The sequence below is a fragment of the Poromitra crassiceps genome (assembly GCF_964638095.1).
Source record: "Poromitra crassiceps genome assembly, chromosome: 6".
Taxonomy (NCBI): Eukaryota; Metazoa; Chordata; class Actinopteri; order Beryciformes; family Melamphaidae; genus Poromitra; species Poromitra crassiceps.
The window spans coordinates 5,490,109-5,515,108 of NC_139627.1; the positions used below are offsets into that span (position 1 = coordinate 5,490,109).

The window sequence follows — 25,000 nt, forward strand, 5'->3', positions numbered from 1 at the left end:
TGCATCCTGCCCAGGAAGAGCTCCAAGCCGATGATAGCGTAGATGATGATGACGAACATGACCAGCATACCGATGTGGAGCAGGGGTACCATGGCTTTCATGATGGAGTTCAACACAATTTGTAGACCTGGCAAGGCAAGCATCCATTTTCAGTGGTGTGTGTGTAGCACATGGGGGAGGAGACAAAAAAACCTGATCCAAAAACAAACAAACTGTATAATACATGATCAACGCACTTGGTACACCAGATACCAGCCTGAGCGGTCTTAACACTCTGAACGCTCGAAGGGCTTTGACATCCAGGCCTCCAGGTTTCCCCGCGGCGTGATGGGCCTCGCCTGGTTTGTGGTCTGTCATCCCCTCCGCCATGACACTGAACAAGCTGCACAGCCACAAACAACAACAGCTCTTCAACTGCACTCTTCCCTTCTCACTGGCCACGGAAAAACACTTTGTGAGGACAACAAAGAGCCAAACATACCCGACGATGACGATGACGAAATCGAGCAAGTTCCATCCGCTGCGTATGTAGGCGCTGGGGTGCATGACCAAGCCGTACGCCAGGATTTTCGTGAAGGTCTCGATGGTGAAGATGACGAGGAAGACGTACTCCACTTGTTCCTGAGAACAGAAGGAGAGGTGGGACGGGGGACGGTCAGGCGAAATTTTTTATGTTTTTTTCTTTTCTGAGTCAGTGAATCATCTGAAACGAGTAAATGTGGAATACTTCTCAATGTGGCGTAGTTTTGAAAAGATAGATTCCATCGCTTTTGTCAAGGTAAAAATAAAGGCCTTTGATGAGTTTTCAATGTTCCTGATGACCATATAGCAGTGAGTAGCATCAGCTGTCTTTCTCTCCTGCACTGCTGGTCACTGTGGCTATTTGACCTCTTGACCCACTGTCTAGCTTAAGCCTGTCACCGGATCCCTGTCCAGTAACCTTCAGCCTACTTCTTCTAATCACTGCTACCACACTGTCACTAGGCCGTTTCCTCAGCTTGACACAATTAGTCCAGGTGCAATGTGCCGTGATTTAAGATGACTGGGGTTCATACAGATCAGTAACATTCACAAATGATCCAAAAATGGATGATATTAAGTGATATTAAAGAGCGACTTTGCCTACCGACATTGTAATGATACGAAGCTGGTTGAAAATGTGCAAAATCTTCCTTTAAGTCATGAAGTGTTGATTTTGACAGTCAGTTTGGAGGCGATGGACATGTGACATATTGAACTGAAGACTAACAGCTGCATTAGGATTGGAAGATAACAACCAATGAGATCATTTACACAGCCAGTGTGAGCTACAGTGGAAGGAACCATATGGTGAGCTGTCACAGGTGATCCTCCCAACTGCAATCCAATAAAGAGATCCACTAAACGTCTATCCTCCCACGGCAAGACCACGGTTCTGAGTGTGTGTGTGTGTGTGTGTGTGTGTGTGTGTGTGTGTGTGTGTGTATGTATGTATGTGTAGGGGGTGGGGGGCATCAGCATATAATTAGAAAAGGTCTCCTGCTGCTCTTGCAATTTCACTCTTTGAACTAAGGAGCAGAGAAAGTGGCAGCAAGCAAGCTCAACTTTTGTACTCTTTGAACTAAGACTGTAGAAACAATTTTACTCCCTGCAGATTAAGTACAGGTTGTTATACCAAGTATGGAATTATGGAACGATGTGAAGCTTTGGGAGATATTATAATATTATATCAATGTTGTTTGGTGAAAATGCTGTAGCTCCAAAATGTCAAATTTCCAGGATCTAAGAAAGCAGCATTATTTTTTAAATTGATTGTTACGTTTATTTGATTTGTTCTGAAAAGGTTTCAGAAACGTAAACCAAGGAAACCTTCAGTTGATGTTAAAACATGAGATTCCCCCGACAGCGTTGATCTAATGTTCAGAAATCGGATCATATCATGTGATATGATGAAAGATGGCAAAGAAAGAGAGAAGACAGAGAGAGACAGACAGACAGACAGACAGACAGACTGACAGAGAGAGAGAGACTGAGAGAGGGGGGGGAGAGAGACTGAGAGAGGGGATACGAAGCAGATGGTTGGTGTTTTAAGCATCATTATCTCTGACAGGGTCACCTAACAGGTCGCACTGAAACTTTTCCTCTCTAACACCATTACCCTTCAACAGATCATCTTCTCCCTGATTGTTGCTACCTTCAACTTAATACCAACTAACTGCTCTCCGTTTCACCAGCTATTAAAACTGTCATTTTCCAGGCTTTGGACATGAATTAGATGCCTATTAGCCCATTAGTGTTTCAGGAGAATATCTAAATTATCTAACTATCTATCTATCTATCTATCTATCTATCTATCTATCTATCTATCTATCTATCTATCTATCTATCTATCTATCTATCTATCTATCTACAGTATCTGTCTGTCTGTCTGTCTGTCTGTCTGTCTGTCTGTCAGGTCATAATTACTGGACCTGCACCCGCCCAGAGACACCCTTTTTGAGACATTTTGACCATAACTTCCCTCTGAAGCTACATTTGCCTGTTGATAACTCACCAGTTGGTGATTGGTGGGATTGGAGTCGTCGTCTGGGTAAGGTTTGGTCACTCCCATGGCCACACAGTTGGCGAAAATGGCCAGAAGAATGAAAATATCAAAAGGCCTGCAGGATCGCAGTTAAGGGTACGACAAGCGAATAGATTTCCACACATAAGCAAAGCAACGACATCCCATACAACAACTCCCCTACACAGCCCAAACCAACACATACATACATACATAAAATAAATTAACCTTTATTTATACAGGGGTAGTCTCACTGAGAGCGATGCTCTCAGTTTCAGGAACGCCCTGTTCACATTCACACACACACATTCACACCTGGAAGCTGACCAGTACAACCACAGTCTGATCTGTTGGCCACTGAGCAGCTCCACTGGAGCGGTTGGGGATAGGGGCCTTGCTCAAGGGCACCTCGGTGGTGGTAATGAGGGAGGGGCAAGCGCTGCTTTTTCACTTTCCACAGCCAGATTTATCCTGCCGGTCCCGGGGATTGAGCCGACAACCTTCCGGTCACAAGCTTGCTTCTCTAACCGTTGGGCCACCACTGCCCCAAATAGTGTACATACAATTGTACATACAATACATACACACAGACAAGACATGTATGGCTATATCTGTATGTAGAAACATACAGACCAATAAACATGTGCCGCAACCCAACACACACATGCTCACGCACGCACGCACGCGCACACACACACACACGGTAGTAAGGAAGAGAAGGATATTTCCACTCTACTAGGTAGAGCGCTGCCATGCGGATGGGGTTGCTGAGTGTGAGGCAGCAGAGGGCCCGGGGGGCCCGCAGGGCAGACTTGTTGGCCGCCATCGCCTTCTTGGCCCCCCCTGCTCTCCTTCTGGTTGAGCCAGTGGAGCCCAGGGTGTCGGATTTTCCGCCATCGGCCCCAGGGGGGCCATCTGCTGAAGAACAGAGGGCACACCGTCGTAAATAATATGCAATTCTGTGTTTTCAACACTTACCAGCATCCTGCATATGAAATCTGAAATGCATTTTGGCATTACAAGCCCACTGGAAGATTTACAGACTGAACTGATGTATTCTGAGAAAGTAAACAAATACAGATACAGCTGAAATAATGATGATAGGAAGTCCAGTAGAGAGTATAGGTCTGTCATGGCCATAGATATTTCTCCTATATTGTTAAAGCTAATTATAATGGGCTATGTGGTTAAAAACTAATATTTAGCCCTATGGCTCAGTTGGGGATGCTGCTAACGGGTTTCAGCCCCAGCGCATGCTGTGTAGATAAACATTATTCCATTGCTAATATCAGCCCACACAAAGTGATACAACATAAATAGGACACTGTTTGACATCTGGACATATCTACAGACAGGTAGTCCTGTGACATCTGGACATAGCTACAGACAGGTAGTCCTGTGACATCTGGACATAGCTACAGACAGGTAGTCCTGTGACATCTGGACATAGCTACAGACAGGTAGTCCTGTGACATCTGGACATAGCTACAGATGGGTACTGTAGTCCTATGACATCTGGACATAGCTACAGACAGGTAGTCCTGTGACATCTGGACATAGCTACAGACAGGTAGTCCTGTGACAGCTGGACATAGCTACAGACAGGTAGTCCTGTGGCATCTGGACATAGCTACAGACAGGTAGTCCTGTGACATCTGGACATAGCTACAGACAGGTAGTCCTGTGACATCTGGACATAGCTACAGACAGGTAGTCCTGTGACATCTGGACATAGCTACAGACAGGTAGTCCTGTGACATCTGGACATAGCTACAGACAGGTATAGTCCTGCAGGCGTCATATTAGAAGACCAGATGTGACCTACTTCTTTATTGTGAGCAGTATGGCACTTAGCCCGGCCAGCACTATCACAAAGTAGGCCCATGGACACCTGTTGAGCAAGGCCTTGCACACAACATAAGCCTGCAGGTATTTTTTTTTATTTGACCCATGCAAATTACAAAGGAAAAGACCAAGTATATATAGGCTGGTGAGAACAAATAAAAGGGAAACTTGAAAGGGGTGGAAATAGCTGCACATTGTCTAAGTCTTGTGAAAGGCATAATGCTTTATTTTTTTAGTAAGCTATTAAATATGCTTTCGTTGAACTGTGTTTGAGGCAATCATGTCCCCTTGATTGAATATCTTCATCAAATACCGTTTCAGATAATTGGTTTATCGTCCTCCATAGCCTACATGCCTTCTGTGTGGTTTATACACATCGACTATTCTTTCCCCAGAGTAGGCCTATAAGCACTTTACAGGTAGGCCTATAGGTATTATAGCAAACCAAACTTCAAACACATTGTAATGAACGCCTACCTTTTTTCGCCGCATCCATGTCTGTAGTTGAACACGACGAAGTCACTTCAGAAAACCCACCATCAAATCCTCAGGGAGTTGATCACAAATATAAAATTGGCAAAAATGACCAGCTTGTCATTTTCTCGTCCACCTGCAGAAGCACGCCGAGCGACTACAGGCCATTCTGCTCACCTCGCCTACTGTAGGCTACGACTTGTAGCAGGTTGTTAGGGGTTAACCCTAAATGTATATTTATCCAATTAAAGTCGCCTTTGTTAATTTCTTCTGTTTAAAATGAACGCTGCAACTGCCTATACAAGGCCCATAACGCCGAAGAATATTAACATAAACACGTGCCCATATCCGCGGTGGTCAGCCCTCAGGATTACACTCGTTGAGCCGTTTAAAAGGATGACAGCGGAAATCTTTCGATTGGAAGGTGGAGGTAAACTTTGGAGACACCTCTTTCTTAGCTTGGTGATGTTTTTGTTTAAACAGTGTAAAGTTAGGCTGCCAAGATTATGATAGCAGCCGGGAAGAATCCCCAGAAAAAGTTTCGGGGCGAAGAAGACAATTATTAGTTGTCGCCTAGATTCCTATTTCAGCACCGGGGACAGCAGCCGGAGGGTGCAGTGCAACGGCAGAGGCGATAGAGGGCGCGCTCCCATTGGCAGTGAGTAAGGTTAGGCAGTGAGAGAGGATTGAGCCCAGGTGCAAGTAAATGTTCACAACGTCACCAGTTATTATAATCACTGCTCATAGCTGTTATAATGTTAAGCTTTCTAAAGCTAGTGTGGCACGAAGAACATGACGGCAATTCAAGTTGTAAAGAGCAACTGGTGTATTTTATTCGTTTGTCAAGCTTTGCATGATAAACAAATCAAGACAACACATGTATACATACATACTTCAAACAGCAACACATAGGCCCATGCTGTTAATCCATATCTCTGCCATGGCATGTGCCACCAGTGTGTGTGTGTGTGTGTGTGTGTGTGTGTGTGTGTGTGTGTGTGTGTGTGTGTGTGCGTGAGAGAGCGAGAGAGAGAGAGAGAGAGAGATGGAATTAAAAAGTGCTTGCTTGGTTGCTTCATGGATAATCCAGTGATCAACATGGTGAAAGGTGCATGGTAACAGGCTAACAGCACAAACATACATACAGCACATACAACTCCGGCATAATCACTAAGTTAAGAGAAGATGTTGCACATACAGTAGCATTTGTCTCCAAAATGGCATGGCTCGCCGTTGGAAATTAACACACCTTGACCAGTAGATGGGTTTTGTAGATTTATTCCATCCGTGCAGCACACATACAATAAATGCCGTATTGCTTGCAGAAAACAAATCAAACGACGAACGTACGGGAAACAGAAAATCAGAGCTCCCCACTCACCCCCTCTGACTCATCTGATTGAATGATTGACAGGCATTATGAATGACACTCATCAGCAACACACACCTCCCAGGTAAGCAACACCCCCCGTCACACCCACTAATTACCATAAGTGACAGTTGTATCTATGTATCTGTTTAGGAGTATGAAAGAGCCCTCAATCAGAGCCAGCACAATCCCCCCGAATATGGCGGAGACCATCATATTTCCGGGCCCCCCTGAAGAGAAACAGAAGAATCAAAGAATCACACCAGTTAAATTGATGTGGCCAGCGAAGCAGGCAGGTGCTCTCAAGCCATAGCAAGAGTAGCATGGATATGGTTGATCTCTATACTATTGGTTTGCTCTTACTGCGTGCTGCCAGGATCGCCCCGGTCAGTGCACCACTGGTTATGGAGTTCCATGGATCCTCTTTTTCTCGCAGATGGACCAAACCACAGTCGATGGTGGAGAAGAGCCCGCACCACACAGCAAAGCTACCTGCAAAACCACCAGAAACAAACCAGCGAGGGTTAGCACTTAGCAGAGGGTTAGAGTCCTCGTTCATTTTGAGAATGGGCCTTTGTACTACCCTAAATATAATAAACACTAGGATAGATACCGGTAATTTCATATTCACAGGGGATAATAATCTTAACATTCATATATTATTACTGTTGTTGTATTATTATCATCATATAGCCTACATGTAAGCCACTTTTCTTAACAATGCCACAAAATGTTGTTCCATAATCATCATAAAACAAACAGCTATCGTCAAGGTAACATGAGCTCCTCACCCCCAATCTGCGGCACTCTTACTCTCACAGCATTAACACTGCCTTTCAGTCTGTTTCGGACACCCTGCGCACAGAAACATTCAAGTATTGTTGAATTCTGACTTGTCGAAACGTGATGAGTGTCAAGTTTCTCAGAGCAAGTCAGTGAGCAATCTTCTTCTGTGGACTCACCACAGGGGCGTTACGAAAGCCCTTGATTGAGTGGATCACCCCTCCACCGATTGCACCCATGGTGAAAGCACCCCCACAATCATCCACTATCCTCCAAGGACTGAGATATAGGAGCAAGGAGGAGAGGAATGCATTTAGAAGAAATCAGGGGATGATTCAGGAAATGTGAGAAAAGTAGATATACCCAGGTTTTCTTACGGTGTGGCTTTTCAGTGCTCCTAAGCCGCCTACAGTATGCTGAAGCACAGACATATAAAGAACTACACAGGACTGTGTGCAAACAGAGCTGCCTAGCTCCTAACAGTTTACTGTTTGAATGCTTTCTGTACAGTAGTGTTAAATGTGCTTTAGCTTAGCTATACTTTCTGCTGTCACTGGAAAAAACAGTGTCAATCAGTGGTGTAGTGGAGGGTAGACGCAGGTAGATGGGAGTCTACCATTACCTACTTATTTTTCAGATGGTTTTGAGTCTACCCACTTCTAGCGGCGATTCCACATTTCATTACGACCGCATTCTAGTGAATGCCACCAGACCCGTTCCCGAAGCGGCTCTCCGATAAAACAAATAAACAAATCGGCCTGTGTATTTTCATTTCCCTCTTTGAGTGTCAAGCAGCACATAACTTACTGGCTATGTCAAGAGAGAAACAGTCACACATGGGGCGGGGGTGGGGGGCGATTCAGCCTGCTTTCTATAGACGGTTTTCACCAGAGCGCAACCCCACAGCACTTCCTTTTTCTCAGCATTCGGCAAACTGCCAAAATATTCACTCAACATCGTTACTTTTGTTTTCGCCGCTCAGCTGTATAGACGGTTTTCACGCAGTGGTCAGTCCTGCACTTGAATGTTTTTTTTTTCTTTTATGTCCATAGCAAACACTGCAACAGGAAGTGAGCGGGGGTTCAATTTAGAATGTTTTTGTTGTCAAGTTAAAACCGTCTATAATAATAGATCCCCCAATTACTTGAATGCTTCCATTATTTTGGCAGCTACTTGGGTTAAAAATGAACTTAGTGAGTTGGTTGGTTTGACATTTTTGTATCAATGAACTAAATTCAGTAATGTCCATAGGTTATGGTAGCCTAATTGTTTTCATTGTTACATTGTAGCCTATAATTCAATCACAATGTTGTTGTTTTTGTAGAGACCAATGACTGCCCAGCAAAAGTAGTTTAAACTAGTAAGTATAGTTATATATATATATATATATATATATAATTGACAGTAAATATAATATATATATATATCTCTCAAAAGGGGGGTAAATTACAGTCTTACAGTCTACCCACTTCTCCAGGAACCACTATACCACTGGCATCAATGTTTTGTCCTTGTGTCAGTGTGTAATGTGCAATATTGCTGAAGCTGACACTGGTTTCATTGTCAGTCCTTTTGTACACTGTGTACATAGAGCTCTATCTCTACACCTGACCCTTCTAAGATAGGCAGCCATAAGCAGCTGCTCAGTTCAGAGAACAAGTGTATTTCCTCTACAAGAGCAAACCGTTGCATGAAAAACATAATACATGAAAACAAACTTATGGTTTTAAAAAGGGAAGCCTGCATTAAATGGCCAGGCCGATGCCAAAATTGTGGAAATGCAGAGAAAGCCGGCAAATGTTTGAAATACTTTACCAAGGCATACGAGATAGATCCATCTGAAGCGCCGGGAGATAATGGAACCTAACCAAGCACGGACACATTTAACATACTTGAGTGACATACTTACTTCCTCCTTCTTTGCGGGCTATTCAAGAGGTTGATTGTCAGCTGCCGCAAGTCGCTTTTATTTGCAGATATTGGACTGTCTATAGTGTATCTCCTTTCACCATCTAGTTTGACAGTTATTGAGAGTTGATTTGAGTTAATGAGTTATTAATTTGAGTTAGTGTGGACCAGTGATGTCACTGGTCCACACTTTAACACTCAATAACTGTCAAATTAAATGACAGACTTCAAAACAGTTTACAGTTTTCTGATATACTACTGATGTTCTAATGATACAAAGCTGGTTGAAAATGGGCGGAGTGTTCCTTTAAGCTTTTAACGCACCATTATGTCCATTTTCAGCCACATTGTTGTTGTTTCTAGTGTCATTTTTTCTACTGTATTCTGTTTTGATGGTGTCTTTTATCTTAGCGATGTACCCGGCGTTGCCCGGCCTCAATAGGCACAAAGCATACACCTGCGTCTTTTGCTTGGACGGAAATTATGGTGGTGTCCAGATGGTTTCCAGGATCATACAACCTGCCTTGATGGTCCCCGGGTCATAACCCACTGCCATGCAAATGTTCAGCCCGATCCGACCTGGGGTGTGGGCGTAAAATGGCTTCCAGGACCTTCCAGGTGGTTCCAGGACTTGATGACCTGGTCATGACCTTCCCCCGAATCTCGTACGACAGACACACAGACAGAGGGACAGACAACTTTAACTTGATTATGTAGATGTTTTTTTATGTCTTGAGGACTGTGGATGCAAATGAGCTTTTAGCTAAATCCGACATATGTACTGTTATCACATAGATAACTCTGTATAGGTAACTGTTCATACTGTCCTGACCAAATAAACAAATAAAGTAAAGTAAAGTTTCATATTATGCATGATAAAAGGTCTAAATACCTTATGAAAAGTGCCTTTGATAAGAGGAAGTAGCAATGAGCCGCTTGGGCGACGGTACCACAGAAGAAGAAAAGCCCTGAAAAACTAGCATTATGCATTCAGAGAGGCGTGTGTGGATTTCTTTGATAATCCAGTGATCAACATGGTGAAAGGTACATCATACATGGTAACAGGCTAACAGCACAAACATACATACAGGACATACAACTCTGGCATAATCAATAAGTTAAGAGAAGATGTTGCACATAGTATTTGTCTCCAAAAATGGCATGGCAATAATATACTGTAATTAACAAACATAGGGGTTACTTAGATTTAAAAAGAAATATCTCATGACTTACGTTACGATATAGATAACAGTGATACAGTGATACTCAACTTGTGGATAGGGTACAGAGTGGCCCCCTGACCCTGACCATTTTCTAATTCACCGTGAAAACTTTTGTTACATAAAGTTTGACTGAGCTCCAGCTAAACTGTCAAATATCGCAGTCTGCTAACCTAACTAAGTATCCTGTGTGCACAAAGTCGACCTGCTTGGTTAATATTCTTTTTGAGAGAGATCATTTATTGATTTCTTTGAGAGCTCAGGAGTACAAACAAACTTTAACTGGCGATTTTTTACATTTGTTGTCTGCGCAGCCCAACACACAACAGCTTTTAGCTATGTTTAATTCAAGGAAAATGACGCTGGTGTGTGGAAATGAACGGAGCTTTTCCCCCCGTGATGGGCGTGGCCTATTTCATGCAGTGTCTCTATGTGCGTCCATGGCAGAGTGTAAAAATCTTAAACATTTAAAATTGTCAGGTTAATTTCCGGCTGGCACCCCAAAAACCTACAATCCGCTGCAGAAACTTATGATTAATGTTTGTTTATTAACTAGCACCTGTCATTTTGCAAAAGTGGCCCCTGGCCAAAGCAAGTTGAGTATCCCTGGTATAGAAGAAGTTGCATGAAAAGCTGGTGGTGCAAATATCATGCGGTTTGTCAGACTGGTGCACAGACCTTTTTTTTTCTTTCTTTTTTTTCAATTTTCAGTCAAACAACATAAACAGACATCAGAATAAATGATTACAAACTATAAAGTTAAGACCACTGGTGCACATACAACCATTGACGTATAAATAAATAGACCGGACAGTAATTTTTCCCTGAGGTATAATAGTGCAACTACTTTACACACTGAGGGGACTAAGGGCCCGTCTCTCCACCTCCCAGTCTTCCTGAAACCTGGCTGGTGTTTGAGTGTCCCCTCTATTCTCTGGTCTGACTTCCTGCGTTCATGCGGCCGGGCTCGCTCCTTGTTGCCCCCTACTGGAACTGCCCCCTCGCCCCCTGCTGCTGACCCCCATCCTTCGGAGGGAATTGAGTGGAGTCTTCTGCAAAAGGATTTGCTGGAGAAGAGGGGGTGAAGTGTGGTTCAGAAGGATGTAAAGCAAACACAGAACAATAAGGATAAAATGTTTGTTTCATGTGATGTACATGACTGGAAACCACTGCTGTGTGATGTCCAATGCAATCCAGGAGATATTTTGTGATCAATTGTTGTCATTTACTTTTTTGTGTGAACCCACTTTCCCTCAACCTGCCTTGGCTACATCTCAGTTTCTGATTTCCCACATTTCCCAAAATGCCTTTCAACAGAATCAGAATCAGCACGTGTCTTTGGAAGGAGCAATACTGATAGTGATAGTGGATAGCAGAGTAACTGCAAGAGCGCACGTTTTTTTAGAAAAAGTGAGAGTTGTGAAATCGGAAGCTCCTTACTCAAAACGTGACATGTCTTGGGGCTACAATGATGGTCTATTGAGGCTACTGTCTGAGAAATTGCAGGTCGGAATTACAGGTCAGAAATCCGGGTATCATTTTGAGCTCCGATTTGTCCGAGTTGACGTCATCAAAGTGTTTGTTGACCTAATTTAAGGTGTAATTATGCAATATGTGATTATATTGTTTAGATTTCGCTCTGATTATAGCAATATGTTGAATTCAACAGCTATTTTACCAATGAAATTAGCTCCGTGTATGTTTTTGTAACTCCAACCGTCATCGAGTTAAAAACAGCGTGAGCGCAACTATTACAGGGGTCGGAAAGAAATCCTAATTGAAAGCTGTGCTCCGAGTTGTCTTGAATGCGGTAGGACACTCCATTTTAGTTGCACTGAAAACATCTCAACATGACATCATCATGCTATGTTTGGCCAGTAAGAAAAATACACCACCAAACAACAAAATTCACCCAGAAATGCAAGGTACATCACCAACACCTGTTTTTAACTAGGGATGGGACCGATCCGATCCAATATCGGTATCGGGTGCCGATATTGGCACTAATTCACGAATCGGATCGGATCGGAATTGGGGGCGCCGGCCGTAATTTGCCCATGTATAATAGTATCCTTCTTTGCCTTGTATATTTTCTTAATTTTGTCTGCTACAAATATACCATTTGCAAGGTATATTTAAAAAAAAAAATCTTTAATTGGTCAAATCTTTGCCTATACTGTATATTCAAGAAAAATATTGGTATCAGCATAATATCGGTATCGGCAGATATCCAAATTCAGGTATCGGAATCGGATCGGAAGTGAGAAAATGTGGATCGGTGCATCCCTATTTTTAACAGTATTAAAGTGTTTCTTATGTGGATTTTTCCGTTAAATATCAACAGCTGTACTCACGGTTCTGAAACTGCTGCGCTGTGTATCTGGTTAGGAGTATGCCAACGCCCTCAATCAGAGCCAGCAAAACCCCCCCCATCATGGCAGAGCCCATCATAGTTAGAGGCCCACCTGAAGAGAAACACAAGAATCTAAGAATCACACCAGTTCATTTGATGTGTGCTCTCAAGCCATATAATAAGAGTAGCATGGATATGGTTGATCTCTATACTATTGGTTTGCTCTTACTGCGTGCTGCCAGGATCGCCCCGGTCAGTGCACCACTGGTTATGGAGTTCCATGGATCCTCTTTCCCTCGCAGACGGACCAAACCACAGTCGATGGTGGAGAAGAGCCCGCCCCACACAGCAAAGCTACCTGCAAAACCACCAGAAACAAACCAGCGAGGGTTAGCAGTTAGCAGAGGGTTAGAGAGGGGATAATAATCCTAACATTCATAGATTATTACTGTTGTTATATTATTATCATCATATAGCCTACATGTAAGCCACTTTTCTTAACAATGTCACAGTGTTGGTTCCATAATCATAAAACCAAACCAACAGCTATCATCAAGGTAACATGAGCTCCTCACCCCCAATCTGCGGCGCTCTTACTCTCACAGCATTAACACTGCCTTTCAGTCTGTGTCGGACACCCTGCGCACAGAAACATTCAAGTATTGTTGAATTCTGACTTGTCGAAATGTGATGAGTGTCAAGTTTCTCAGAGCAAGTCAGTGAGCAATCTTCTTCTGTGGACTCACCACAGGGGCGTTACGGAAGCCCTTGATTGACTGGAACACCCCTCCACCGATTGCACCCATGGTGAAAGCACCCCCACAATCATCCACTATCCTCCAAGGACTGAGATATAGGAGCAAGGAGGAGAGGAATGCGTTTAGAAAGGGATGAGCAGGAAATGTGAGAAAAGTAGATACACCCAGGTTTTCTTACAGTGTGGCTTTTCAGTGCTCCTAAGCCACCTATGGTGAATTACACAGACATAAAGAACTACACAGGACTGTATGCAGACAGAGCTGCCTAACAGTTTATTGTTTGAATGTTTTCTGTACAGCAGTGTTAAATGTGCTTAGCTTTAATAGCTTAGCTTAGCTATACTGTCTTTCTGCTGTCACTGGAAAAACAGTGTCAATGTTTTGTCAATGTGTAATGTGCAATATTGCTGAAGCTGACACTGGTTTCAGTGTCAGTCCTTGTGTACACTGTGTACATAGAGCTCTATCTCTAAACCTGACCCTTAGATAGGCAGCCAGCTAAGCAGCTGCTCAGTTCAGTCTAGAACAGTTTCGTTTCCCTCTAAAAGAACCGGAAATAAAAAAGAATACATGAAAACAAACGATCTCTTATGGTTTTAAAAGGGAAACACGGTGGCCGATGCCAAAGTTGTGAAAATGCAGAGAAAGCAGGCAAAGGTTTTAAATACTTTACCAAGGCTCACGGGCAAATTCCTCCATGTTTGTTGTCGTCAAGAACGTGACGTCATCACTGTGCGCGGCGTGTGCTGTTGTGGGAAGTCGTACCTTCTTCCAACGATAAAAGGGCGATTTTCTTAAAACAGGTAAAGACAAACAATATTTTACTCACCTTTTCTACAAAATAGCAGCATTTCCAAGTCTGTGCAGCAGTTTGCTAATAATTCCAGGTGAACACAGGTCGGTTTGTTGCCGTAGCGTTCATCTTTCACGCGGTGTAACTTGGTCGCTGGTGCAAGTCTTCAGGGAGAATAAACGTGTAAAAGAATAAATGTCTTGTCGTATTTTAACAAATAATCCTAAATAACACAACGCTGCTGTGATTGGTAACGTGCATCTACACCACATCACACAAGTCAGTAGTAACTACAGTTTGGATGTCCTTTTCTCAATAATTTTAGTTGGTAAATGCTGAGAGTGGCTAGTGATTTTTTTTTAACACGGTTTCATCTGGAGTCTGGGAGTAATTCTTCTTCTTCTTGTCTTGAAGGATGCCTCTGCCTCCAGCACTGCTTGCCCGGTTGGCCAAGAGAGGGATTGTTAAGCCATCAGAACAAGGTAGAATTCATTATACAGTAATACTTAATGTATATTAATACATGCATATGTTTTTGTAATGTTTCATACTGTGTCATGTAACAACGTTCTCCCCCTTGGCCAAATTCATCTAGAGGTAGATGAGGAGATTATTGCCGAGGATTACGATGACAACAATGTAGACTATGAGGCCACCAGACAAGAGAATTTGCCACCAAACTGGTATAAAGTATTTGACCCCATTTGGTAAGTAACACCTCTCCACATCTCTTTTTCAGTCAGATGATTTCTACGATAAGCCGTTAAATCTTTAAAATACCAGAACAAGAATATGCATTGGAATACCATCAGCAATTTCTTGAGGTTTACACCCCCACCACGATTTACTGTATATAATGCCACTCAACCTCATTGCACTGGCACTAGCTGGTTAAAATACAATAACAAATAGTCATAAAGCTCCATAGTAAGACTAAAGGGCTGCAATGTTCAGAACATGGATAGCCTGGTTAAAACCCATCCTGGATAGTTTACCAGGCTAGGACACGGATGCTGTATGAATCCAACATTTTCATGCAGTGGTACCAACCCTTTTTGATTTTGAGCCCAGCTGTTAATAAAGAGTGATATAACCTAGTCATAAAATATAGCCTAGTGCCTCCCATAGTCCTACAAAACCACCAGTCCACAAAAACCTCAATATCCTTCCCTATTGAAGAAAGCTGCACCCATGTTAACGGCTGACACCGAGGTCGATTCCATCAAGTAGTTTGCGAGTTCCATGCCCACTTAAATTCATATCTGAGTGAGGAAGACACACTGCCAATATGCTGCGTTTGTAAAGTCATGACTCATTAGGATAGTGTCGAAGGAATCTCTTCCGCTACAGCCCCTCCACAAGAGGAGATCGGTGCTCTCAGACGAGGACAGAATACTGGAAAGGTAGAATTGACTGGAGCGCACAAAATCACTGGCAAACAAATGTAATAATTAATTTAATTTAATAAGGTACAACGCGAGCGTCGAAACGTTAGTTTTTGTACCTTATGAAATTTGTTTGCCAGTGATTTTCGTGTGCTCCAGTCAATTGTATCTTTCCACTCATTAGGATAGCTTTGGTCTCAGTCCCCCGTTCGGCGATATGTAAAGGATGCAAACTAATAGCCGCTTCTTCTTTTTCTTTAACACAACAGTCAATAGGATTCCGTTTATAATTAGAAAATGATTATTCAACCGTGTGTGTGTTGTTTAAGTTAGAGCAGGAACGGTTCAGAGCATTTGTGAAGACCTTTTTTACTGTTTTGTGTGAAAGTTGCTAGAGTGACAGTGGCAATGAACTTGCTTGACCGGTTTGAAGAACCCCCTATTTTAACTACAGTGTTTTTGGTGTTTCTGATTAGTGTCGCCTAAGGACATTGCAGATTACTGTGTGAATTGTGGCCTCAAATGTGATTCCCCTCCCCCCTGCAGTGGTCTCCCTTACTACTGGAACGTGGACACAGATCTGGTTGCCTGGCTGTCCCCGAATGACCCGACCACAGTGATAACAAAACCTGCCAAGAAAGCGAGGGGTAAGACGACATGATAAAAGTCCAAGAATTGGTGCGCTCAACTCAATAGCCTAATAAATACTTTGGGTGCCCGTAAGACATTATAAACCAACCATAACTGAGCCCATTAAGGAGAGTTATCATTATCGTCACTCAGTCTTATCTGTTATCATAATACCCCTGTCAGACAATTCATAGCGGTGCTGTATTCTTAGAAGGCAGGCTGTTTCATGTTTCCCCCCAGATACTGGAAATGTATTATTTTACGACTATTGCCTTTTTTTCTATTCTTTAGTTGAGGTTGCAGACGACAGAGTCGAGAGGCCGTTTGAGAAGCCAGACAACAGAGAGCGGGACAGAGAGCGGGAGAGGGAGCGCGAGAGGGACGATGCGAGGGACAGAGACAGAAGAAAGCAGCCGAGGAGAGAAGACGCCGCCCCCTACAACAAGAATAAAAGAGGTAAGGGGGGTACGGTGGTGCAGTGGTAAGCGCTGTCGCCTCACAGCTCGTAGGTCCTGGGTTCGATTCCCACCTCGGACGCTGTAGGAATGCGTGCCCGTCCGCATGTCCTCGAGTGCCCACCGCCCGGGTGGGGTCATCAAAAGGGCCTTTCTGTGTGGAGTTTGCATGTTCTCCCCGTGCCTCCCGGGGGTTTCCTTCATATAGGAACCCCCTTCACCAAAACATGCAATATCCTGGTTGCTAATGTGAAATGGTAAATGGTAAATGGCCTGCATTTATATAGCGCTTTTATCCAAAGCGCTTTACAATCAGTAGGTAGTCTACATTCACCCATTCATACACCAATGGCGGCAGGCTGCCACGCAGGGTGCCTACACACCATCGGGAGCAAGGAGGGTTAAGTGTCTTGCCCAAGGACACAACGACGGCAGCTGGGAGGGAGCGGGGATCGAACCGCCAACCCTTGCATCATTGGCCGACCCGCTCTACCTCCTGAGCTAAAGCTAAAGCCGTTCCTCCTCTGGTCGTTAAGGGCGCCTGTTCAGAGGGAGGGGAACTGGTTGGAATAGCGTGAACCTCCCACGTGCTATGTCCTACCGGTGAAGCTTCCTCTGTCAGGTGAAAAGAAGCGGCTGGCTAACTGCCCACGTCTCGGAGGAAGCATGGAGCCAGTTTCGGCTCTCCCCAGATCGGCAGAGGGTGGAGTAGCAACCAGGATACATAAATTAAAATTAGCACAAATGGGGGATAAAAATGGGATAAAAAAATCAGGAAAAAAATATTAGAAAAAAAAAGAATAAAATGATGCTTACATCCATATATTGTACTATTTAATCATTTTTTGAACGAGGAACGATGCATCGTACGTGAACTGATGTCCTCGGTTTCTCTGCCTTTCAGGGAGAAAAGATGATGAGATGGACCCCATGGATCCCAGTGCTTATTCTGATGCTCCAAGGTAAATGAACAGTCGTCATGATGACCCAACGTACTCTTTTCTTAGCACATAAAGACAGAGCATGTATTGAACAAACCTCCTCTTTACAGGGGCACATGGTCCACCGGCTTGCCCAAGCGTAACGAAGCGAAGACGGGTGCAGACACCACAGCGGCAGGGCCTCTCTTCCAGCAGCGGCCCTACCCCAGCCCAGGGGCCGTGCTCCGGGCCAACGCAGCCAACCAGCCACCCAAGGAGTGACACAAGGACACACGCAACCGTCTTCTCTCTTTGTGCTCGAGTCTGAAATCCCTAAAATTGTCTTTACTTTGTGAACTGCGTGATCATATCTACATCTTTTGTTCAATATGTAGTACAGTTGTAAATATGCTTTTATATATAACTTAGGTTTAATTGACCTTGTTACTATGGCCATCAGTCATCATTTCCTAATAAATGTAAAGATTACTGTAAAAGTGACTTGCTGTGACTACTTTTTTGGGGGGTAAGTGGTAGATCTTGTAATAACGCTCTTACAAATCAAATTCGTAACCATTTTATTACAAAAGTGTAATACCATAAAACACTGTAATTGTATGACTTTTACAAGCAGAGACAACATAACATTTAAGGGGGGATGGAGAAGGGCGGGGCGATGTTCAAACCGATCAGAGATGGAGAAACCTCAGTCGTCTCCGTCTCCCGCTCCTACATAGTGACAAATACAGTCGTAGTCTAGCGTGAACACTTCCTCCTCATACCGGTCCAGCTGTACCATCGCTTTGTACCGCTTCGTGTCGCGCTGGAGAATACGGCCCACCTAGAAAGACAATTGAATACGGAGAGTAAATAACAAATCACATTCAAACCAGAGAGTATTAAGCATCATGCATTATAATACCATAGGAACAGACGGTCGGGGTTATCTGCTCACCTGTCCCCTGTGTTCACCCAGGACGACCATGATAGTGACAGATTCACTCGACTTTGGCACAATGGTCTCCAGCATTGTTTGCTTCACATCTACAACAGAATGAACAGATTATTACTGCACATGGCTACTTTTTACAATCAACATACATTTTAAACAACGACTCATCTGTCGATGATTCGACTCGAGTCCACGTCCGCATCGCGATGCATCATATAAAGTTTAAACAGTACAGCAACAATACCTGGGAAGGCTTCTTTACTGTGATGATGCAATAGTAACTTAGGGAGAACGGTTAGTTACGTTTGCATCACTGAAATGCCCATAATCTCAGTAGAGTAAGACTATCCTAGGTTTTATGGCTTTTACGCCTTTTACTTTGTTAGCAATGTATGGATGTATTCAGTCTGAAATGTTTTATCATAGGGTACACATAAGAATTATAAACGGGGAAACCAGAAAGCTTGGTAACTAGTCTCTTATAACAGACGCGGTGTCTCCTGCAATTGACCAATTCTTGTGTACGGTAATTCTGATTAGGGCGCTCTAAATTTACATGGGAATTTGACTCACCATCTAACAGTCTTCCCTCTTCAGTTCGACATATGCATGTATCGGGCGTCAGGACATCCTCCACACGCATCTGGAACAAACAAAAACACAACAAACCACATAATTATTAAATCTTTGTGGGGCCAATCTCAGGACTCAGGACTATTCTGTGACGAATTTCAGAGACTTTTTAACAGTATGTTTTTCACCCTTCCCACTTCAGAAAAATAATGACTTTAAAACTAGACAATGTCCACCATCTAAAGAATGCATGTGTAAAAGAAGCTTGAGAAATAAACCTGGCCAACTTTCTTTGCCCATGCAGTGACCCAGCAAATTCCCTCAACTCTTCCCACTTCATACTCTATAAACCTGCCTTCTTAGATGATAAATCAGTTGAGTGGGTTGAAACATGCTTTGGTCGATCATAAGATGTCAAAGTGCCCACTAAGTACCTTTAAGTTGTAGTATCTGCCCACTAAGTACCTTTGAGTTGTAGTATCTGCCCACTAAGTACCTTTGAGTTGTAGTATCTGCCCACTAAGTACCTTTGAGTTGTAGTATCTGCCCACTAAGTACCTTTGAGTTGTAGTATCTGCCCACTAAGTACCTTTGAGTTGTAGTATCTGCCCACTAAAGTACCTTTGAGTTGTAGTATCTGCCCACTAAGTACCTTTGAGTTGTAGTATCTGCCCACTAAGTACCTTTAAGTTGTAGTATCTGCCCACTAAGTACCTTTGAGTTGTAGTATCTGCCCACTAAGTACCTTTGAGTTGTAGTATCTGCCCCCTTTGAAAGCTTTATCGACAAATCGCACTCGCAGGTCTCTCTGCAGCCAGGAGGGGGCAGTCGGTGTTCGCCGAGCCTCTTTCACAGGCGGCTTCTCTCTGGAGAGGAATAACAGAGATAGAACAGATATTCATCTAGTAACCATTATGAACGTAGTAACCATTATTCATATGTGGAAATTATGTTAAAAGCATTTTGTCATCCACTTATACACAGGCATCTTAAAATATCTATCCCACAATATGCATCATTATATTGAAACGTTAAGCATTATTTTTGTGGACTCAAACCACTGCATTGTACAAAACTCATCACAATTCAAAAAGAAAATCACACAACTGCCAAAGTAATGTAAAATATACAGTTTAAACAATCTGACATACAATGTGAAAATCACGTCGTTTCAGCCTCATTCAGTGGTGTACCTGTCTTGACTTGACGCTGTGTGTTTTCTCTTTCTCTCGTCTTGTCCTCCCTCTCCATCTCTTTTGGAAGACTTGTGCTTCACCCTCTCGTCACCGTTGCTCCTCTCTTTCTCCTCCCGCCTCTGTCGCTCCTTCTCTCGTTCCTTCTCTTTCTCCTTCTCCTTCTCTTTGTCTTTGTGGGCTTTGCTGAGGCGACCTGGTCGGTGGAAAGTAAACACAGAATTATTGCACTGCATTGGGTCTCGTGCATTGGGTCTCGTGCCGTGCACACACTTCAGTGGGTGTGATTGCGTGTGTGTTTGTGCCTTTCTTTTCTAGAGATAGATCTTCAGATGACTGAAAATAAAATCTGCGGCTGTAAGGCACGTGGAGGCTCAAATGTCACTGGACTAGAGGACAAACCTGTTCAGCAGCACAGTGCATCACACAACAGCATCCAGCTTTACCCCACTTTCATTTTTACTTCCAACTTTCAAATGATGCCATTCAGCTCAACATCGTCATCCTATTTCTGACTATTTTAAAGGGGGGGGGGGTGTATTTCTGCCCATTCTGTTAAATAAAACAATATCACTGTTATGTGTGTTGTGTTCCTCTGTCAATATCCGTACAAACTGACGTTCACAAGTTGAACAAAAAGGGGATGAAATTGGTTCAAATGGAAAGTGAGGGATTTGAAGGCATCTGAATGAGATCAAAATGGACCGACTTGTCCTGTTGTCAATTTATATTCAAAATCACTTACTGAGGTCTTTGCCGTTTTTTTCATACTCCTTGCGATCAACCAGTTTGATAGCATACTGGCTGATTGTCACAGTCTGACCGCCGATAGCCAGCTTCACCATAACGCGAGCGTTGTCTGGATCAACCCCTTCTATCTGCAACACAAGAACGTATGCAAAAGTGATGAGGAGATGTTGAGAGAAAACAATACAAGGAAATAAAACAGACCACACAGATGCATAAGTAGCTCGTGTTGAAGATGACCACACTGGAGCTAGAACACTCATACTTACCCAGTTTCATGAGACAATTGTATCATAGATTGAGCAGGTAAATAGATGTAGATAAATAGATGCAAAGAGATTGCACTGGCAGTACCTTCCCATAGAGCTCTTTATGTGCCCCAGATTCCACCAGCACGCAGCCCCCGGGCCCCAGCACCAGCACCTCGTCCTCCTTCCCCCGCTCCTCGCCTGGTTTGGGGGGGCGTCGCTGTCTGCTGGGCTCCAGGTCCTTTATGGCCGCGCGATCTGCTCCCAGTCCCAGACCTTTGGGACGGAGCTGGTTCTCGATGGGCTTCACGTCTCTGGAACAGACGAGGGAGGAGGAGCAAGAGCACCCAGTCAATAAACACAGAGCGTTAAGATGTGTGTGCAGGATGTAAAAACAGCCTTTGTTGGCAAAGGAAGCAACTGAGATTTTCTTTTAGTAGGATTATAAATGTTTGAATTTATTACAAATAAAAAAGCGATCTTATTTTTTGTTTCGTGTTATTACTATTAGTCATATTTGTTGCATTTTTTTGTAAGTCACATGTAGAATTAAACATCTCCTTATAACTCTAACAAATGCTCTAACATCATTCACGTTTTAAAACATACATAAAATCAAAACTAACATTAAATTTATGACCATAGCATAAACTCCAATTTACTTTGAAATCAACAATTTTAAGCGTCAATTGAATTGGTATCGCAACACGTCCGAATCAGAATGTTACAGCGGGGGCTGCTGTGCCTTGCTACTTACTGTTTAAAAGTGCGTCCAATGCCTTCTCCTGCCTTCCAGCCCATCCCCTTCAGCATAGCCATGCCATAAGCCTCAACCGGGACACACTCATAATCTGCCTCTGTCGACTGACAAACGCATAAAGAAAAGTATTTATACATTAGAAGGTCCAACGACACGCACTCTGCAGAGGGGCTAAATGAGATGCTTATGTATTCTTCCAGTTCCCGATACACAGAAGCTACGTTTGTGCAAACTGACAACAAGACGGGGGCAGTTTGTGATGGCGGTCTTACTCAACCTTTTGGCTCCAGGCCGTCAGACTCGGGCAGCAGGCGGACACAGCAGCACACATCATCAGGCACAGTGTGCTTGAAGGCTCCCCTCTAAGGAAAGCCGGGAGGCCCACTCCAGCAGAGGAGAATGCATTTAAATGAGCCCAGGGGGCAGTAGTGAGCAAGTTCCCCCCCGACTCTCTCCCTGTCAGTCACATCTACAGTGAGTCAGAGCAGATATCGGGATGACAGCGACAAGGCATCGCCATGAAAAGAAAAACAGAACGAGATGGCGTTTTTCTGTCTGCTTGGCTCTGGGGAGGATGCTGCTGACCACCGCCCTGCTACCCAAGCTGTGGTGGAAAAGTCATTGTGCATGCGTGCAAGTGCGTATGGCTGCATAGAGGGGTGTCGTTCTAAACGGTCACTGTGTGGATGTTACACTCTCAGCACTTTCACACACTCGGGTTTCAGTCTCAGTCAAACAAGTCGGTCCACCAGACATTTTGTACTGTCAGACATTTTCACATGCCCTCTGAAGTGCTTCTCGGGCAGATTATATTGTTGATATCCTCATATATTGACACCATTCAACGAAATCAAAGTCGACTACTCAACGCCGACTACTATCCAAATATCCTTGAGCAAAGCAGTTTACATCCAAATAGTCCAGTGAGGCTCCCAAAACGGCGTGTAATTGTATGAATGTTCAGGACAGCACTGCTGGACTTCTCAATCTTGGCTAAATGTTGTTCATCTCCTCAACCTTGGTTGGAAATTTAATTCACTTTATGTAAGTCATTACTTATCTCAGTGGGTTTTTGTCATGTCCGAGCTAGATGCTGCCGCGGTTATCGCATTACTGCGGTTACGCACTTACGCCAGGCCCACTGCAGAGCCAAGCTGAAACGAGCAGAGACGCAACGAATTCATTCGAATTGCAAAAACAAAGAAGCGCAAATGCTGACTTGTGATTCAGACGCTCCGTAGCGGAGGGTGTGACCATGTGAGACTATCCTTTGTGGTATAGAGACAGTCCGCATGTCTGGGAACGCCCACAAAATGTTAAACGGCTGGCGTGCAAGTGGGGTAAAACCGCCCATATATCTCATGGGCTGACTCACCAAAAGACGATGCTGGGGCTCTAAACTACATGTTTGGGGGTTCTAGAGCAGAACACAAGACGTCTGCTCAGATGTGCGTTTACTGCGGTGGTTAAATCCCCGATCGTGTCTGCCTGGGCTGGGCTATCAGCTAAATTCGAACTTTGCTGAATGGATAGAACGGCGGTCTTTACCCCACCCTGACCACGCCGCCCCCAGCCAGGCTGAGCCAGCTAAAACAGCGTCTATGACGAGACGTGGCCTCAGCCTATACGCTGTACCAGGTGTGGCACCGGGGCGGGGCTCACCTGGTCAGTATTTCTGACCTCATTGTTGGTGTCCATACTTACAGATTCGGGCCGCAGGTCCACCTTTATCTGGTCTCCATCCTCAAATCCCTGGGGAACTTGGTTTTGCATGAGCAGGGGGATGCTGATGTTGTACTCTGTCGGAGCCCCATTCTCCCACTTCTCAAGCTCCCTCCGGGAGTCTGCAGGCACAGACCGAGGAAGAGCGATTAGGAGACCTCACGCATGATCATTATGCTCCACATAAACATACACCACGTAAACACACCAGTTCCCACATATATACACACCTTCAATGAGTTCTCTGACTGCCTGAGACTCCACAGAGTCCTGGTCCTGAGTTGTCGGTTGTGGTGTCTGTTGTGTTTTGGCCTCACTCCCTTCGCCCGGGGCCGCTCGCTCCTGCCTGCACCAGCGGTTCCTCTGGATGAGGGGGATGATGAGCTCTGTCGGCTTCTCGTTTGGCTTTGAACTGCGGGGACAGGCAAGGGGAGAGCAGGAACACATGACGTTCGTTAGGCAGACGTTATTAAAGCCAACAAGCCAGGCCACCGGTTTAAGTCTTAAGTTGTTTATTAAAGCTAGTATACACATTGTTAATATACTAGCAGATCCTGATTTCACAACAAAGCGGACGTTAAACGTACGCTAACGTATGAATAGCGTTAGCTAGAATTAGCATTAGCGTCCTACCTTTGCAGTTTTTTCCCGTCAACTCCGGTCAAGTAATCTCGGTCATCCTCCTTGGCTGCAGCGTCGCCGCTCGCTGATTTGAATTTGTTAATCGTTTTAGTAAAACCAAACGATACCGCGGGTGTTTTTCTCTCTCCTTGGTCCTCAGCGGCACCAAAAGTTGATGCAGTAACGTTAGCCTGAACATCGTCCCCGAGCGACGCCATCGTTGTTTGCGACTGACAGAAATAGAAGAAAGGGATTCTGGTACTTGTAGTTTTATGGTCATATACTTCATAGGCATCGTTCTTTACAAAACACTACAATTCCCGTCATGCATCAATATTAAAGCCCCCACACAAATCCCGTGTGTTTTGATTCTGCAAATATACTAGTGGAAAAAATAAATAAATAAATAAATATATATATATATATACTAGTGGACCCCTGGGGAGTTGACCCGTCCATCACTTATATAGCCTCAGACTGATGACGTCACTGATGACATCATCACTGATGGCATCACTGATGACATCATCAATGATAAGGTAATTATTTCCTCAAAGTTTCAGAATTCTGCTCACACACAGAAACTTCTCATTCTTATTATTATTCTGCAAATTATTATATAATAATTATATTATTATTTGATAAGCTGAATAGTGGATTTTACAAAAAGGTCTGCACGGTCAGACTTTCTGTATGCTACATGGCCTCTAAACCTGTTGATGAGCTGTGATCTATCATTCTGATATCAG

The 25,000-nt window shown here is 43.9% G+C and overlaps 5 protein-coding genes across 6 annotated transcripts in view; 1 reads left to right on the forward strand and 4 right to left on the reverse strand.

The window, feature by feature from the left end:
- Positions 1 to 4,883, reverse strand: part of cacna1fa (calcium channel, voltage-dependent, L type, alpha 1F subunit a) — a gene marked incomplete at both ends in the record, with an annotated part of 35,405 nt that extends 30,522 nt beyond the window's left edge. Inside the window, 6 exons of the mRNA XM_083639278.1 lie at positions 1 to 127; positions 237 to 382; positions 482 to 621; positions 2,534 to 2,639; positions 3,241 to 3,457; positions 4,865 to 4,883. The exon at positions 1 to 127 is cut by the window's left edge and continues 26 nt beyond it. Of these exons, the coding sequence (XP_083495404.1) occupies positions 1 to 127; positions 237 to 382; positions 482 to 621; positions 2,534 to 2,639; positions 3,241 to 3,457; positions 4,865 to 4,883 (755 nt within the window). The remainder of the gene's footprint in view (positions 128 to 236; positions 383 to 481; positions 622 to 2,533; positions 2,640 to 3,240; positions 3,458 to 4,864) is intronic.
- Positions 4,884 to 6,130: 1,247 nt separating this feature from the next.
- Positions 6,131 to 8,977, reverse strand: LOC310778887 (mitochondrial import inner membrane translocase subunit Tim17-B-like). 2 transcript variants are annotated; one of them, XM_083639350.1, is made up of 5 exons: positions 8,829 to 8,977; positions 7,193 to 7,292; positions 7,022 to 7,085; positions 6,594 to 6,722; positions 6,131 to 6,460 (listed from the first exon to the last, which is right to left on the reverse strand). In XM_083639350.1, exons 1-5 carry the CDS (start codon positions 8,894 to 8,896, stop codon positions 6,342 to 6,344), a joined length of 480 nt encoding a protein of 159 aa, XP_083495476.1. In that variant the 5' UTR covers positions 8,897 to 8,977; the 3' UTR covers positions 6,131 to 6,341. The 2 variants fall into 2 exon arrangements, with proteins under 2 accessions (XP_083495476.1, XP_083495477.1); XM_083639351.1 differs by lacking the exon at positions 8,829 to 8,977 and having other exon boundaries at positions 7,193 to 7,646.
- Position 8,978: 1 nt separating this feature from the next.
- Positions 8,979 to 13,960, reverse strand: timm17b (translocase of inner mitochondrial membrane 17 homolog B (yeast)). Its single transcript, XM_083639352.1, has 6 exons — positions 13,926 to 13,960; positions 13,241 to 13,340; positions 13,070 to 13,133; positions 12,724 to 12,852; positions 12,496 to 12,606; positions 8,979 to 11,208 (listed from the first exon to the last, which is right to left on the reverse strand). The coding sequence occupies exons 1-6, from the start codon at positions 13,949 to 13,951 to the stop codon at positions 11,126 to 11,128; spliced, it is 513 nt and encodes a 170-aa protein (XP_083495478.1). The 5' UTR covers positions 13,952 to 13,960; the 3' UTR covers positions 8,979 to 11,125.
- A 29-nt stretch (positions 13,961 to 13,989) lies between these two features.
- pqbp1 (polyglutamine binding protein 1) lies at positions 13,990 to 17,914 on the forward strand. Its single transcript, XM_083639348.1, has 7 exons — positions 13,990 to 14,055; positions 14,460 to 14,527; positions 14,641 to 14,752; positions 15,977 to 16,077; positions 16,352 to 16,516; positions 17,420 to 17,477; positions 17,567 to 17,914. The coding sequence occupies exons 2-7, from the start codon at positions 14,461 to 14,463 to the stop codon at positions 17,715 to 17,717; spliced, it is 654 nt and encodes a 217-aa protein (XP_083495474.1). The 5' UTR covers positions 13,990 to 14,055; position 14,460; the 3' UTR covers positions 17,718 to 17,914.
- A 92-nt stretch (positions 17,915 to 18,006) lies between these two features.
- On the reverse strand, positions 18,007 to 24,469 carry gpkow (G patch domain and KOW motifs; the record flags this gene model as incomplete). Its single annotated transcript, XM_083639279.1, has 11 exons — positions 18,007 to 18,276; positions 18,391 to 18,479; positions 18,961 to 19,030; positions 19,706 to 19,826; positions 20,154 to 20,349; positions 20,899 to 21,031; positions 21,255 to 21,462; positions 21,906 to 22,012; positions 23,613 to 23,752; positions 23,861 to 24,042; positions 24,264 to 24,469. 11 exons carry the CDS (start codon positions 24,467 to 24,469, stop codon positions 18,142 to 18,144), a joined length of 1,587 nt encoding a protein of 528 aa, XP_083495405.1. The 3' UTR covers positions 18,007 to 18,141.
- Between the last annotated feature and the right edge of the window lie 531 nt (positions 24,470 to 25,000).